The sequence below is a fragment of the Cricetulus griseus genome, chromosome 3 (genome assembly GCF_003668045.3).
Source record: "Cricetulus griseus strain 17A/GY chromosome 3, alternate assembly CriGri-PICRH-1.0, whole genome shotgun sequence".
Lineage (NCBI taxonomy): Eukaryota > Metazoa > Chordata > Mammalia > Rodentia > Cricetidae > Cricetulus > Cricetulus griseus.
Window position 1 is genome coordinate 219224806 of NC_048596.1, and position 18008 is coordinate 219242813.

At 37.3% G+C, this 18008-nt stretch overlaps 1 protein-coding gene across 2 annotated transcripts in view; it reads left to right on the forward strand.

Annotated features, from left to right (window-relative positions):
* The window catches only part of Cubn (cubilin), a 209786-nt gene that overhangs the window by 163514 nt on the left and 28264 nt on the right, over positions 1-18008 (forward strand). For both annotated transcript variants that reach the window (XM_027405242.2, XM_035442818.1), the window contains exons 52-58: positions 976-1097; positions 1693-1918; positions 3182-3369; positions 8509-8665; positions 10599-10748; positions 14275-14475; positions 16443-16572. In XM_027405242.2, coding sequence (XP_027261043.1) covers positions 976-1097; positions 1693-1918; positions 3182-3369; positions 8509-8665; positions 10599-10748; positions 14275-14475; positions 16443-16572 — 1174 coding nt within the window. The remainder of the gene's footprint in view (positions 1-975; positions 1098-1692; positions 1919-3181; positions 3370-8508; positions 8666-10598; positions 10749-14274; positions 14476-16442; positions 16573-18008) is intronic.

Genomic DNA, 18008 nt, shown 5'->3' on the forward strand with positions numbered 1-18008 from the left:
TCTAGACTAACAGAGTATCCCTCTATGTGGAGTGGGCTCCCAAAGTCCATTCCTATGGTAAGGATAAGTACTGATCTACTACAAAAGGCCCCATAGATTTCCAAGGCCTCCTCACTGGCACCCCCTGTTATCTTTTAACCCATCTTCTTTCATGTGGCTTGCTTAACTTTAATCTGAACTGCCCATCCTGCTTCTTCAACTTCTGGCTGGCAATTCCCCTCTGTCTTCTTTCTTCCCAGAGCTCTCTGTCCTCAGAAGTCCCACATGCCTATTTAGTGGTCATCCATCTCCTTATTGAAGTCATCAGAAGGTGCCTTGGCAAAAACACATCTTCACAGCGTACAAAAAGATTATTCCACAACAACCAAATGCATGGTTGAAGGAGGGAATAAGCTCAGACATGATATTCTTGTGCAAACATTAAATCCATTGGTGATTTTTCACCCCATTGAAAGAAGAGTCAGACAAGGAAGCAGTGTTGTTTATGTTGAAAGGCAGATCATATGATGTCATAGACCTGTACCATCTTTTTAACCTGCTACAATAGTCTGCTCTTTGAAACATAAATGCTTGTTATGAAATGATGATGAATTTGATCATTTCTTCAGGCTTACCTATATGTATCCATGGTCTGGAGTTCTCAGGAATGTCAATGTCTTTTCATTTGTCTATAGTACATTGTTAGCTATTCTGTGGCTAACTACTCTCCATTCACAGTAAAGACAACCTCCTATTTTCTGCTAAGTTGAGGCTGTCTATACTATGGAATTCTGTTTGGTGAACACTATTTGGGATTCAATTCATTTGTTTCTATCCTTCCACCCTAACTTTGCTCTCATTCAGATTTTTATTTATTGATTAATTGATTGGCTGATTACATTTTTACCAGAAAGTATGATGGTTATCATTAAGTATTATTTCGGCTTTGACAGTATTTTATTCTCTCTTATTTTCGGTTTACAAATCTCATTTCAGATTGTGGTGGAATACAGACAGGTGAGAGTGGAGTGATCGCAAGTCCTAACTATCCAAAAAATTATGGTAGATGGACCCAATGTTCATGGCTGTTGGAAGCCCCAGAAGGGCACATCATCACTGTGAGTTCTTATAGCTGGATTACTAGATCATGGAAATGATGTGTGTGTGTGTGTGCGCGCGTGCGTGCGTGCGTGCGTGCGTACGTGCGTGCGTGCGTGCGTGCGTGCGTGCGTGCGTGCGTGTGTGTGTGTGTGTGTGTGTGTGTATCTATATTTGTAAATAAGTGATTAGAGTAGGCTTTGGTTTTATAATCAGATAACTTTTTTCTGTAAAATTATTTGTTTAGATATTAGATACAGATATTGTTATCTACCAGTCTATAATCAATGAAGACTGTTTTCTTTTCTCAAATTAAAAAAAAGGTGTGTGTAGAAGCTAATTCAGCCTCCAGGAATTGACAAGAAGTGTCATCCTAACTTAATAGGTTGCTGGGGTTCTCCCAAGTGACTCTACTACATGGAAAAAATACACTCTAAATTCACAAGAGAACTTTTAACAAGGAAAACAGAGTGAAGAGGAGAAAATAAAGAGTCATAGATACAAAACAATGAGAATCATGACAAAATGAAAGTGTTTGTAGAAACTCTGTAAGCTGGAGGTAAATGAACTCCTTTACAGCTCAGGGTTGCTTATCATGTCTCTTCTCTTCTGCAGCTCACATTTAGTGACTTTCATCTTGAGAATGAACCAACTTGCACGGCAGACACGGTTACTATCAGGAATGGTGGCTCCCCTGAATCACCCATCATAGGACGGTACTGCGGGTGGTCAGTCCCTGGGCCAGTACAGTCTGGTTCTAACAAGCTTGTGGTGACTTTTACCACAAACCGTCTAGGGCAAAGTCGTGGATTTTATGCTACATGGAACACAGGCACCTTAGGTAAAACAAACAAACAGAAAACCTCCTCTATACTTAACATTTATTTTTCAAAACTAATTTAAAGTATAGTCATTCCTTAGTACTGAAGGGCTCCAGGACTCCACTTAATAGAAAAATCTAGAGGTGCTAAAATTTCTTGTACAGTATGATGCAGTACTTGTGCATGGTGTATGAGTGTTCTCCAGAAAACATTATCTCTAGATTATTTGTAATTCATAATACAATATAAATGCAGTGTGTGTGTGTGTGTGTGTGTGTGTGTGTGTGTGTGTGTGTGTGTGTGTTGTCCCTAGAGACATAGTGTTTGATTGAGGAGTTTGAGGAAATCTGTGGTTTAGGAAAAAAATAAAGGCTGTAATTGAGACTGAATTAAAAGATAATGGATTTGATTTGTTAAAATAGCATTGTACCTATGAAATATGAACTTTGTGGAACTTCTCAGAAGCTACAAGTATTTGTATTGGATAGTTAGGATTTTAGTAAATCTTAACCTTCACAGAACAGTTCTTTGTAGAAGAGTTTACTAATATGAAGATCTCTATAGAATCTCCTCCATCTCTTCATTAAACCACTAGCTGCTCTTGAAGTCATCAGGGAGTTACAGATGAACCACTGCCTCAAAAGCAAAAGACTGAGGCCATGTCCCTTTATCTAACTTCACTCTGTTCTTAGTTAATACTTTTCTTTGTTATCTCTTAGGTATGTGTGTTAAGGTTATGACAATAATTCTAGATTTTCTTTCTTTGTATTTCTGTGATTTATTCAGAACAGTCAATCACTTTCAATATGAGCCAGGTTACTTAGTGAGATGACTTTCCCCAGTTTAAAAAAAAAGCCATTTTCTCTAGTTTTCTGTAGTAAACTAAAATTACAAGAGATCACACAGCTGTATTCACATCTGTTTGTGGTAAGAAAATATAGAGTGAGTGTGGCCTGGCTATCTATCTACCTGCTATGCAGTCTCAAGGAAAGTAGAAAAGATGACTTGTTTGGAATCAGAGTGGGGAATCTATCGATCCAGTCTACAAGACTCAGATCAAGCACCTTAACTGGGTTGTGCGGGTATCCCAAAACAGTGACAGCCTTCTGTTTTTAAAGTATTTCATATTTATGGGCTCCTATTTAGTTTCTGCTCCAAAGACAAGTCAGACACAAGAAAAGTTGAGTTATGTCCTCACATTTAGAAATATTCTCTAGCCATCTTAGGTTTCTAAATTTGATATTTTATCTTGAAGACTTATTTTTTTAATGGAAAATTTCCAGGTTGTGGTGGAACATTCCATTCAGATAATGGTACAATCAAATCTCCTCATTGGCCTCAGCCATTCCCCACGAACAGCAGATGCTCCTGGACAGCCATCACGCATGAGAGTAAACACTGGGAGATTAGCTTTGACAGCAATTTCCGAATCCCCAGCAGTGACAGCCAGTGTGGGAACAGCTTTGTGAAGGTTGGTGTGCTTGTTTCTTTAACTGGTTTTGTGAATGTAAGCATTTCAGCTACAGAGGACTCAGTTGTTTCTTGAGGTGCAAAGAGTACAGTTTTACTGCTTGAATTGCTTAGATGTGGAAGCAAGACACCTCAACTGTTAAAAGATAAGGTTTGAAACACAAAGTGATGCTGTCCTGTAGTCTTCTATCTTCTGCTCTGGGCAGAGTGACTAAATGAAGGAAATATTTTTCTCTGGTCTTCTTAAATTGTCATGAGCATTAATGGATAGTTTTTCCTTTCCTCTTTCATTTCTTTCCTCCCCCATTCTTTCCTTCCTTTCTTCTTTCCATCCTTGCTTTTTCTCTCCCTCTCTCCTATTTTTGTCTTGCTTTACTAAAAGAAAATAGAGTATAAACAGCATAAGGTCTCATCACAAGGAAAATTTAATGTATGCTATAAAAATGACAGGATATTGAAGTAGTCAATGACAACCTTTGTTCCAGATATTAAGAGCCCATACTGTGAAACAACCATGAGAGACCTGAATTAAGAAATAATGGTTCAGGAAGTTAGACAAGAGCTTACCTCTAAGGCAGCTTTCCTGCTGACAGAGCACTGATTTTCAGTTCCTATTGACACCACCATAACTATATCATAAGTTCACTTTAGCTGTGCTATCTATATTGCATCTTGTATATTGCATCACTGCAAAACTATGCCTTTTAGTGGAAAGACCCATTGGCCTAAGTCCCATTAGCCAGAAATATTTTCAACTCTTTCATACTTGTCACCCATATGTATTTTTATGAATTAATTTAATTCTTTAGCTTCAAATTATTTAACTAGCAAATAAAGAGAATGATTCCTACTTCAGTAGGGTTGTATTAAACATTAGAATATGTCATAATAGTATAAAAACTACCTAGTACTTGGGAATATAAAAGTATTCACCTACTGAATGGAAATGCCTTTTTAAAATCAATATTATTATTTCATATTATCTCTCAAATTGTTTTATTTCACATTGATCTGTTCATCTTATTTAAATGAAAATCTAATCCTTACAAAATATGCACATAATAAAATGGAGTTAATATATACTGCTCTTAATTGCTTTTTCCCATAAAGAGAGCTCTCTTTTCATAAGATGTGTGCAGACTTACATGAAATCTTATAAGTTATTCAATGGGAAAAAGTTAATCTGGTAAACTGACCGGGATCGTTCTTCCTCTGGGTAGAATGGAAGTCCCTCTGAAACTGTCGTACAAGCCCAGTGCCAAAAGAAAATGATATCAATTGGCAATTGCCAAAAATAAATAATGGAAGAAACACTATATTTCACTGAATGGAAGACTTTCCATTGACAAGACTGTGATAACTGTGTTATGACTCTCTTGTTTATGTCAAAGGATGCTTCTGTATAGATGGAAGTAATGAGAAAAGAGACCCAGTGACAGCAAACTACCTGGAGTGGGCAGGTCCTTGGTGTCTCTAAGTCAGGGACTCTTTTCTTTGTCATATAGACAAGAGGGAAGATGGACAGAATGGTCAAAGATGCAAAAACCCTCTTTGTTCTCAAAATTAGAGATGTTTCTCCTCCCAAAGACCCTAAGGGAAATCCTACTCAACCCTCCTACTTTGATGGAGAAATACACAGAAGCCAAACCAGGTGAAGGACTCTCTGTACCCCTGGGAAGCACTAACTATACTAGATTAGGCATGGTTTTACACACTTAAAATCCTAGCATTTCAGAGGTAGAGGCAGGAGCATCAGAGTGTCAAGCTCATTCTTGGCTACATAGCGAGTTTAAGGACCACCTGATCCACATTCGACTTTGTCTCAAAAAGAGAGAGAGAGAGAGAGAGAGAGAGAGAGAGAGAGAGAGAGAGAAAGAAAATACTAGGAGCATCCCAAAAGTACCATAAAAACCAAGGTGAAGGAAATTACACTACAGATACTCAGAAAATCAAATTGCCATTAGAAACAGAGCCCAAGAATGCATGCAAAACTATATACTGAACATAAACATGGTAACACTCTTCAAAATAAAACTCGGAGCTTACTAGCATAATAGATAAAATGTTTAGGTCACAACAAGAAAAAACCAAAGACTATTACAACTGGAGTAAGGAAAAATAATCAAGTCAACCCTGAGAGAAATAGATAATGGATGTATGTGACAAAGATGTCAATGCTGCGGTCATAAAAGTACCTCAGGGATCACAAACAAGTTCTCTTTAAAGCATTGTCATAACCAAATGAATAATAGAATATCTTGGCAAAGAAACAGTTCTGATAAAGAACTAAATGCAAATTATAGAACTAAAAACACAGCGGAAACAACTTACTATTTAATCTGAATAGTTAAGTGGAAATGATAGAGAACAGAATCAGTAAATTTGAGGACAGAACAACAGAAGTTACCCCTTGGAACAATAAAGAGAAAATAGACTTAAAAAATCATGAACAGAACAATAACAAACTATCCAACACTCATACCACTGCGGTCCTACAAGGAAAGACAATAATTCAACTGACAATAGTTAAAGAAATAATGAAGTACCAAAATAAAAGAATCGCCAACAATAAATTTAGCATCTTGAAAATTGCTGTTAATATCAAGGGGGAATTTTTAAATTCCCTTACAAAAGCAAGCTAAAAGAAAACATCCACAAAGTACTTGCCATTAAAGATTGTTTAAGGGAACTTACTCTAACTACACAGAATGGTATGGAAAGGAACCTTGGAGCATAAAGAAGAAGGAATCAAGAAATGAGTAGAAAGTGTGCATCTGTTTAGAATATACCTATACATAGAATATATGTTTATGAATTATATTTAGTGATTTATAAAAAAGCTTATAATGGAATATAAGCTTATATCTGACAATGGAAAGCGGTAAAGGAACCTAAGTGGAGGTTGTATTTCAACACTCCCCTCAAAATGGCCCAGTGTGAATATTGGAGTAGACCTAAGTAATTATATATGTATGTTTTAACACCCAGAAAAATAAAAAAATATCATAAAGGATATGAAGGCCTATGAAAAACACTACATTTCACTAAACATGGGATATCTAGGAAATCAAGAAAAAGCACACAGTGGATCAAAGAGTAGAAGAAGAAAACAGAATGCAAATAGAAAAGTGGAAGTCCAATTTGTGTGTTTTAAATAACCTAGTTAACCAATTAAAATAGACAGATTAATGGAGTTAAAACATGATGCATGTGGAAACAAACTCACTTCAAATCCAACCATACAGGTAGGTTAAAAGAAAAGGATATAAAATCATAAATCAGGGAAACAATATTTTTTAAAAAGCAGTAATGACTATATTAACTGCTAAAATGGAATCCAAAGCTTTAATATATCGCTGTAGAAAAGAGACATCTTACATGAGAATAGAACAATCAGTCTACCAGCGAGACAAAATGAGACTAAATGTTCTTTCTTGAAACAATAGAGACAGAAGCACAAAAAGCAAAGCTTGGTAGTGCTATGAAGATAGCTCTTCAGCTGGGTTAAGTTTTCAACACTCTGCTCTCACTAGCTCATAGTGGAGCCAGCTAGACAATGTACCAGGATGCAAGGAGCTCTGAAACTGTGAAGCAATAGGATAAAACTGGCAGATGCACATTTTGGATGTCTTTGTAACATGCCAGGATAGACCACATACTGAGAAAAAAAATAAAACCTCAATAAATCAAAGAACTAAACTGCAGAGAATATATTTCTCTGATGGTAGAAACTACAAAGTGACAGTAGAAAAGGCCCTGCCTTCCACACATCAGAATAAGCAGTCAGCTAAAACAACCAGCCAGAGTGAGCATAGAAATCAAGTTTCCATTAATTGCTTCCTGAAATGGCATAATCAAGACGTAAAAAGGGCAAAAGTGTGGGCTCCTCCCACCTCATGCATGGAAAGGGTCAAGAGGTCAGCACAGAGGTGAAAGGGGATCACAGCTGTGTGAGCCCAAAAACAAACAAACAAACAAAAAACCCAAAAACAAAAAAACAAGACAAAACAAAAAACCAGAAAATACCGAGGACTGAGTTAAAGCATTTTCAACTTTCTCCCTTCCCCTCACAAGAGGTCTTGGCAAAGGTGCCTGTGAAGGCCTCCAGCTAGGGGCTGCTGAAAAAGACTCCCCAGGAAGGTGCCTGGGCTACGAATGCACCTCTATATGAGAGTCTACTTGGCCACCAGGGCACGAATCCCTTACAGTAACTCACTTCAGTGACTGGAACATGTTGGCTCAGGAGGTAGACATAGGGCAGGTCACACTTTTGTAACTGTCATTGGTCAGGACTAAAAATTCAGAAAGGATTTTTGACAAAGACAAAACACACCGTATGACACAATACACTGACATTTAACACCTAAAAATAACCCATGGGTCAAAGAAGATGTCTCAAAGGAATTTTAAAAACACATAGAAGGAAATCAAAGAAAATAAGACCAATCAAGTATATAGATTATGGCAAAAACTTGGTTTAAGAGTAAACTGGTATAAAGACATCATGTACATTTTAAAAGTAAAGTCAAAGCCAATATAGTCAAGAAAATAATGATGAAAATAGAAATTAATGAACTTGACAATAGGAATACAATAGGAAAATCAAGAAAATTGATAAATTCATTGCAAGGCTGACAAAAATCAAAAGGGTAACACAAATCACCAGTATCAGATAGGGATCTTAGTTAGAATTTAAGAGAGATCAGTATATTCCTGTAGCCACTAGAAGATTTGAGACTGTGCACAGCATCCTCCGCTCATTTACTCTAGTCACTTCTTTCAGACCATCCAAGACTTTAATGGCCAAAAGCCCATGTAGAAGGCAGGGTTATCTAAAGTTGACCAATTGGAGGAAAACTTTACTGTCCACCTCTACAAAAACCAAACACAACCTCCTTAGGGCACCCAGGATGAAATAAACGACTTAAAAACCAACTTTCAAATCATTCTCCAAAGAAAATATTCCATATTTGCATGTGACTTATTTAATCTTCCCTTTTTCTATAGAATTGAATATAATTATCTTCCTTTTTTTCTATAGAATTGAATATAATTATATTCAAGTCTAAACCTGTTAAAATATTGGCAGGTAAAAACTTGACAGCATTAAGTCATTTTTTTTTTTTTTTTACCCCATCAGGTCTGGGGAGGAACCTTGAAGACCAACGATACCCTGTTGGCAACAAGCTGTGGGGATGTGGCTCCTAGTCCCATTGTCACAACAGGAAACACGTTCACTGCTGTCTTCCAGTCTGAGGAGATGCCAGGCCAGGGCTTCTCTGCATCCTTCATAAGCCGTAAGTAACACTGGAGTCTAAACCATTGAGGAAGAGCAGGTACCTCAGACTGCCTTGGGGAACAGTGGGAATCAAGCCCCACCAAGACTGGCTCGATAAGGATCCTGGGAAGAAACATGAGTGAGCTACCTAATTCTGGAGGGACACCCTTCCTTCGAAAGTCAGTGAAATTCAGGCATGGTTGTATGTGTCTATATTATAGAGAAGGCAAAGGTAGCATGAACTGGACTTTGAAACCAGTTTGGGGGGAACTACAGTGCTATTGGAGCTGAGTTCAAGGACAGGTCAACTGAGTATGACCCCCAAAAGGCTCTACTGCTCTGACTGCTGAGCACAAATGAGGTTAATGGGAACTGGAGCCGTTTTCAAGCTTGAGATGCTGGGGCCTGTGCATTTGGCTGAATTAAATCAGATGGACACTATTTGCAAAGCAATGTTCAAGGTAAAGCTTGGGGAAAATTATTGGAGGGAATAATGCAGTAAACAGATGTTTCAGACATGAATTAAAGAACAAGGATGATGGATAGGGAGTAATTATGGTCAACTTCTGACATAGCCTGGGTATTCAGATGACCTGTGGATGTGTGTGTGTGTGTGTGTGTGTGTGTGTGTGCGTGAGAGAGAGAGAGAGAGAGGGAGAGAGAGAGAGAGATTCAGTGTAAAAGGATATATTTTATTCATAATATATTGCCATATATGCCAATAAATTTATGTCATAATCATGTCAAAATTATGTCATAATTTATTGCCAAAGGGTGACATACATCAGCTAGAAGTATATGAAAACAAATGCCACTTTAGTATTGCGAGATAATAGTGCCTGCAGTAGTGCAGTTGAACCTAGGGCTTTTTAGAAAAGCACTACTTTAGAAGTATATTCCCAGCCCTTTCCTCCCTACTTCTTAAGTTTTGGCACAGTGTCTAGCTAAATTGCCATAAGCCAGCCCCGAAGCTCCAGTGCAGCCCAGGCTTTTCTTGAACTTTTACTCCTGAAGCCTGTTTCCAGCTGGGAGTACAGATGTGTACTACTGCCCTGCCTTCTGTATCTGTATTTTGGGCAGCTTGGATTCATGCAACAATCTGATAAATATCATGACTAGTATATTAAACTGCCTTTTAAAAGTAATGATCATTGTTATTATGCTTAGATTTAAAAGTTGTAAGGGAATAACTCTTTTCTAATAGACATTTAGAAAACACTTTAAAAACTCTTTTTATTTAATTATGTTTTCAATCTTATTTTACATATCAATCCCAGTTCCCTCTCCCTCCCATCCTCCCATGTCCCGCAGCACTGACAACCTCATCCACTCCCCAGGCAGGGTGAGGCCTTCCATGAGAGATCATCAAAATCTGTCCAGTCATTTGGGGCAGGGCCTAGAGCCTCGCCTGTGTATCTAAGCTAAGAGAGTATCCCTCCATGGAAAATGGACCCCTGAAGTCGGTTTGTGCAATGGGGATACATCCCTGTTCCACAAGGAGACTTTACAAACTCTTTAGGCGATTGGTATAATATTTTTCAAATAAAACATAAAGTAATACTCAGAGATATAGCACACTGCATGTGCATGTGTGTGCTTGTGCATATGTGTGCAAGTGTATATGTGTATATTGATAATTTATCTTCTTAAAAATATTTTGAGACTTGAAGTGTATTATGCAACAAAATATCTACTACTTGGCATCTAAAATTCCTCATGATATTCTTATCAGTTTTTATTTTGTTCCTAAATAGAATTATAAATCTAAGTTATTCTCTTGGTGCTCCTCTTCCATTTGGAGTACTATGAGAAATTTTCTGTGGAGACTTCATGAAAATGGCAGTCTTATGTCTTTCTCTTTATGTCATAGTTGGTCTGAATGACAATGAATGTCCTGATGATTTATTTATTTATTTATTTATTTATTTATTTATTTATTTATTCTTGTGTAGGATGTGGACGTAGGTTCAATGGATCCAGAGGTGACATTATCTCTCCAAACTTTCCAAAGCCATATGACAACAACATGAACTGCACCTACTTCATAGATGTTGAACCTCAGTCTCTGGTCATCCTGACCTTTGTGTCCTTCCATTTGGAAGGTATGTCTATTCTTTTCCAAAAATTAGTTAATTTTAACTGATAAAGGCATATATCTACAGTGTTGATATAGGGCTTTGATAAAGATTTTGATATAAGGATAGCTTACCTCATGGTTATGCCCAGCTAGTTAAAATACCTAATAATATACTATTTTTGATTGTGAGAACATCTAGAATCTATTCTCATAGAAATATTCAAATAGATAACACATCATTATTAATTATAATCTCCATGTTGTACAGAAGATTTTCTGAATTTATTCCTTTTGCTAGAATAAGGGTAAGTATTATGATCTTTGATAGATATCTCCCCATCCTTTAAGATAGTAACCACTGTTCTACTCTACAAGTTCAACTGTTTTAGATTTCACAGAGAAATGAGATTATGTGCTATTTGTTTTTCCTGTGCATGGTTTTCTCATTTAGCATAATGCCTTGAAATTTATTCATATTGCTGTGAACTACAGTATTTCCTTTCCATGAAGACAGAATAGTACTTCATTGTGTTTATTCTCATTCAGCAGTCTGTCTATGTGTGTCATTCCCGTTATTCATCAGGAGAAGAACTCTTGAGTTGATTTTCATGTCTTGGCTATTATGAATAATTCTCTAACAAACATGGAAGAATAGATTGGTCTTCACCACACTGACTTCATTTCCTCTGGGTGTATGCCCAGGATTGGAATTGCTGAATAGTATAGGTCTATTTTTAACTTTTTGAAGGCCCTCTTTCTCATAATGGTTTCACTAGTTTAAATACTCACATATTCACTATTAATCATCTCTTGTTTTTTGATGATAGCCAAAGATTCTATTTATTTCAAGCAAACAAAAAATAATTATGCCATTAATGAGAGAGATGTAGGTAGTTTCTAAAATCACCACTTGAAGACATAACCATGTTCTGAACACTAATGTAAATGCAAATAAAATTACAAATAAAGAAATCTTTTTTATCTCCATACTGAGGACTGAACTTTGAGCAGGAGCAGCAAGCACCCTATAACTAAGCTATAATCACACTCAATACTTCTTGTTTGAAAACAGGTCTCACTGAACTGCCCAAGCTGATCTTGAACTCATATGTAAATCAAACAGGCCTATAACTCCTGCCTCAGTCTTAAGAGAAGCTGAGGTCATAGGCCTGGCTTCCTTCTGGTTTGTAAAGAGCAAAAGTGCCATTTAATATAATCCATCCAGAACTGAAAAACTAAAATAATAACTTTAAAGACACAGGCACCACATAAATTTGATTAAAGAAAATGCACCTGAAGCCTGTTATATTTTACATAGTATCTGTTTTTTTTCCCAAGCAGAGAAGATTAAACTGAGGGATACATACCAAGATTGGCAAGTGATCTACCACTGAACTAAGTCACCAGGACTACTTCACTTTTTGTTTTGAGATAAAGTCTGGATAAACTTCTCAAGTTGGCCATGAATTTGATCTATAGACTTAATGGCCTCAGACTTACAATATGCTTCAGACTCCCAAGTAGCTGGAATCCTATGCCATTATGTCAGGCTCATGGCTTTTAATTTATTCGTTTGCAGTTATGCTCTACATACATGCATGTAAACATACACATCTACAATCAGAATCACTGAAACTATCCAGTGAGAGAAGCAATTCTTCAAGTCATAATAGGCACTCAATCAATATTGAATGAGTGAGTAGGTAGTAAGATTAGAATCAGCTCTGCTTTTATGAAATAGCAACATGGGGTATCCCTTCATCTATGTTCTGTGATCTCACCTCCCGACTTCTGATTCCTCAGTGGGAAGGTTCCTAAGCACATGCATTTCTTCTCTGCTCACTTTCCAATTCAAGAGTAAGGGCTGTTGGTAGATAAATAGTAAGGTTGGCTCAAGCCAGGCTATGATAATACACACTAGATGATTTTGAAGACAAGAATCAAAATCCCTTCAAGTGGATGGGTGTTTTCACCTACTCTTGGTCATAATTGTCCTTTCTCATGAATCATATATTTATAGACAGTAATTAATTTGTAATTCTGTCAAGATGCTTCTGCATCTTCAAATCTGAAAGGATACATGCACAGCAGGCACATTGAACTAATGTGGATCAAGAATCAAATCCAGTATTGGTAATGTTTCCCTGCATTGTGTGACTTTACATTTTTGCTAACTAAAGATATTTCTAAAGTCAATGTGGTTGACTAAATTAAACAAATGTAACACAAAAGATTACATTCCATGATTCTTTTGTGTGAAAAGTCCAGAATAAAGAAATAATATACACAGAAAGCAGTCTCACGGGGCTACGACTGTAGTATGAAGAGCAGAAGAGATAATCATTGATTGTCAGTGGACATTGGTCTCTCTGTAGTGCGGTCAGAATGTAGAATTTGGAAGACCATCACATCCTTAAAGTGCTGTGGGAGCGTCAACTTGGAACACCTTGCCAAAGAGCCCTTGGAGAAACCTGAAAGACATTCCTGCCTTAGTTCTGAGAACTCAAACTCTAAAATCGTGTTCTACTGAAATAAATTGTTCACATATTTATGCACAAGGATGATTTTTTTACAATGTATTTAGTCACAAGAGTCACAAGAGGGTTTGAAAAATTCATTGATCATAAGGGTTTTATTGAGAATGGGTTGGTAACTTTTACATTAGAACTTAATGTATACATTGGTAAAATGTCTTAGAGGGCTATATACTTACATATGATGCTGTTTCATGTTATTAAAAATCAGGTTACAGTAAGTGTGCTCCCATGACGTTTGGAGAGTAGTGCTCACCTACAAACACAAGCACACAGCAGCAAACATTCCCTTAATGCCTTTGAAAGCTGCTTTATGCTGTCTTGCAGGAAGGGAGGAGATCAAGCACCTCTTTTGCTTTAAATTAGAAGACAGTGTTGATGCAAATTTACAATCACCGAAGCCCTGAAATTGATGTTTTCATGAACATTGGAAAGGGCTTTCAGGAAACATCAAGGGATTTCTCATGGGTCTGCTCATGGTCACTCTACGTAAAGTTTCTCTCAAGAGCAGTACTGTTGACGTTGTGAGCTGCATGGTTTTTTTGGGGGGGTTTGTTTTTGTTAGTTTATATTTTGTTTTTGTGGTAGGAGGGCTCAGAGTATGGGAATGGTCCCAGTGTATTAAAGCCTGTTTAACAGCTTCCGTGGCTTCTAACTCATTCTCCAATATTGCGACAAAAATATCTTCAGACACCACACCTCCCCTTGGAGTCAAGTTGCCTCTGGTTTATAATTCCTAGATAAATAGAATGATTCTGTACAGAAAGGAAATTATGAGTAACAACTGAATTTGCTTATTATGGAGTTCTGTCTGCTTTCTCTTTTCTGTCCATGTTTTATCTCTTGGATAATATTATTTCACTTGGAACTAAAGTTACATATTGATATAGAAAACCACCTCTTAATTTTGATTGTATCTTCTGAATCAATTACAGAATTGTAGTATTTTATCTGTTTATAGCATCATGTGTCTACAGCATTTCTGCTCTGATGTTGGTCATTCTGTGCTCTGTGTAGATCGCTCAGCCATCACTGGAAACTGTGATCATGACGGCTTGCACATCATCAAAGGTCACAACCTGTCTTCCACTCCTCTTGCGACCATATGTGGTTCTGAAGCCTTACATCCCCTCACTGTGGATGGCCCAGTATTGCTTAACTTCTATTCTAATGCATATGCCACGGACTTTGGGTTCAAGATTTCCTACAGAGTCACCAGTGAGTAACTATACTAATGTCATTTGGAATTTTTTCTTATGTAATTCACATAAGGAGATTTTTGTTATGATTCATCATATGTTACCAACTTAAAGATTCAGAGGCATTAGGGCAAAAAAATGATCAATTAGGTACATGAGACAAAAGTAGTTATTTTTTTCTTTTAAAAATAAACCACTGGGACTGTAGAGATGGCTCTGTGGATAAAGCACTTGATGCTCTTTCAAGCAAGGTTGGGTTCCCAGTACTCACATGGCGGCTCACAATGCCCACTTCTAGACTCTGTGGGCACTATCTACATGTAATGCACATACAGACATGAAGGCACAAACATACATGCATAAACTAAATATATATTATATAAAAATAGGCATTTCCCCATCTGAAAATAAAACATAATATTGAGATTTGTTTTGTAAGTATGTTATCCAGCACAGCCACTTCAGTGAAACCAGAACACAAAACTGTTCCTGGGTCTGTTTTGTCTTTGCATGGCCACGTGAATGGCTAATGGTAGGAAATAAAGTAGCTTGTCTTCAAATAAAGTATTCTGACCATCTACAGAGAACACCAAAACATGTATTTATGCACAGAAAGAATCTCATGGTTTACTCTCAGTCACTGATGTCTTGCTCCTGACCCCTGGCAACCAGGAATCGTGATTCTGTGGTATTTCCTATGCCTGATTACATCAATAAAATAGAAAAACATATTCCTTCATAGTCTGGATAAATAGGAAGGGGATTTGTTGTATTCTCAACTACTGCTTGATGTCTATTCTTCTGCTCCTTTACCCCTTATTTTCCTAAAGTATAGTTTGTGAGCACAGTTCAATTCCCCTTTCAGTGTCACTTACTTAAAGAATGTTGTTGCTACTGGCTTCTTAGTAGTGTGTGGAGAAGTTGTTTGGCCACAGATAAGTTTTCAGAGATCATGTAATTGACAATGAGTGAAATAAAGCAGTTTCTACCCATCTGACATTTAACTTATGACTGCTATGTCCAGAGACTGGAATGTATGAAGACTTTTGGCACAGAAAAGAATCTGCCCTGTGAATGGGCAGAGTTGAGGCAAAACCAAATAAACAAAAGCCCTAAATAATAGCCACAAATTGTATCTAATCTTGGTGATATGTTAGTGGACAGTGTGTTCATTGGTAACTAGAGAAACATCACCAAAACATAAAAGTTTCGTATAATTTTAGGATTATAAAACAAATAAACATGCTCATGGGAATATGTCATTAGGTGGGAACATCTGATCCTTGCTAGGTACAATCCATGGAAAAATGATACCTCATTAGTTACAATGGAACATTGCATTTTGTGGTGATTACATTGTTGACTGCTGGGTATAACAAAGGGCTATGGCTGTTAATGGCTGGAGTTAGAGCAGGGAGTGGGACAAATGTCCTCATGTTTATTGAATATAAATAACACAAATTTGAGCAAGTATAAAGCTTTACTAATCTTACAACTAAATACAAAACTGTAGAATCTAAGAGTGAGGCATTTGACCTCTAGCCGACTTCTAACATGTCATGTATGACATTGTGTCTCTACCTGAGAGGACCTGTGCTGACTCGGGTCTCTACATTGCAGTCTTGCTCTATGAACAGAGCACACATGGAATTCTCCCTGCCTTATTTGAGAATCCTGTTGCTGTACCATCTCTCTGTCAACCTGTCATTTAGAGTGAAGGGACAGACATAGCCCAACATATGAAATGTACATTCTTGTTGCTTTAATTCTGTTTTTTTTTCTTAGACTTCTTCCCTGTCCTTTTTCTCCTGCCTAGGAAATTCAAGGTGATTCATAAACACAGTGAAGGAGGTGGAGGTTGTCTAAAGAACAATCAATATAACTCTTGCTGTTTTAGCAAACAATAGATTAGACTATGCCCCAAAAGATTTGCCCATGTTATGAGTAATAATCATTATGTGCACTTTTGCTTGTCTTCTGTTACAGCCTGTGGTGGAATCTACAATAAATCCATTGGGCTCCTTAGGAGTCCTTCAGACTCATCTACCAACTACCCCAACAATGTCTACTGTGTCTACACCATCTATGTAAGAAGCAACAGAGTGATTCTGCTTAGGTATGTAAGACACATTTGCCTCAAGAAACACTTTCAGCTCTGATCACAGGAAAGCTACCTTACTGATGGCGAGTATGAGTTCTCACAGTGTCCTGGCTAGAATCTAGAGAAAAGTAGAAGGGCTCCATACGGCAGGAAAGCCAACCAGGTGGTCTTCTAATCCTCTACACAATCCAGGGAGCTTGGGGTTGCAATGTGAACTTGAATGGTTAAAACAGTCCTTGTAACTTCTCAACAGTTTTAACAGAGCTTCATATAATAGCTGTCAAATTACAATCCCTCCTTTCCATCAAAGAGGATACAGACTAGGGAAAAAAAGGTTGCCATTTGTTCAACATTTATTATACACAAGAAGCATCGCTCAATTTTTTTCTCAAATGTTTTATTGTACTGTTAAAACAGTCGTGAGAAATATGCAAGCATACTTGTATATGTGTTAGGAAAAGGTCACACAGCTTCCTCAAAATAACACATATTTAAATGAAGAGTGAAAATCTGGACCCACGTCAAATGTCCTTCCAAAGCCATGTCCTGAGTAATTTTACCACCCTTTGTCTCTTGAAGATAAAACTTTATCCCACAAAGTTTATTTTAATTTATGAATCAAAGCAACTCTAAATTGTTGCCTTATGTGATATATATATATATATTATATATATATATATATATATATATAGTCACTAGTAAATTATCTCTCTAATTTCTAATTTAACTTATTGCAAGTGAAACTGGTAAAGAGAATACAGCCTCCATTGTCCAGAAGCATGTTAGGCTTCTTTCTCCTAAGATGGTTTATTTCCATCTCTTCAATTTCACTGATACCTAAAATGTTCAGCATGTAATAGGAAACCTGAAAGGCTAGTTGATGGGCAGTATAGAGTTTTCCACATAGAAGCTTGACAAGCCGGGGCAATGGCTACTTATCTGTCCCCTATTTGCCAATGATAGCTTCTCCCCAGATGACTATGAACTCCGAAGTTTACATTTAGCTTTTTGTATGTCCATTGGGTCCGTGAAGTATAAAGCAGGACTCATCAAACTGATTTAGCTCCTCAAGAAGAAACAGCATGTCAATCCCGCCTGAGATTATTTGTGAAGAAAATGTGCTCTAGGAAAAAAGGTCCTGTAAGTTTTAGGATTAAAAGAACAAAATTTACCAGACTACTAGGAGGAAGAGTAATTACCCATCCCAGAATGGAAGTATAGTCACAGCTTGTCCAGGCTGCATGTGGTAGGGTTTGCTTCTCACATATATACAATGTACAGGCTGCTGTATCATCATGGCATGAGACAACTGACACAACAAACATTATCATTGTTTTAGATTCTGGAAGGTTCAAGATAGGCAGTTTTAGCATCACATGGCCATCCACTTTCTGGCTCATAGAAGAATATTCCTCCTAGCTGTGCCAGACTTGTCCTTCAGCGGTGGAGGG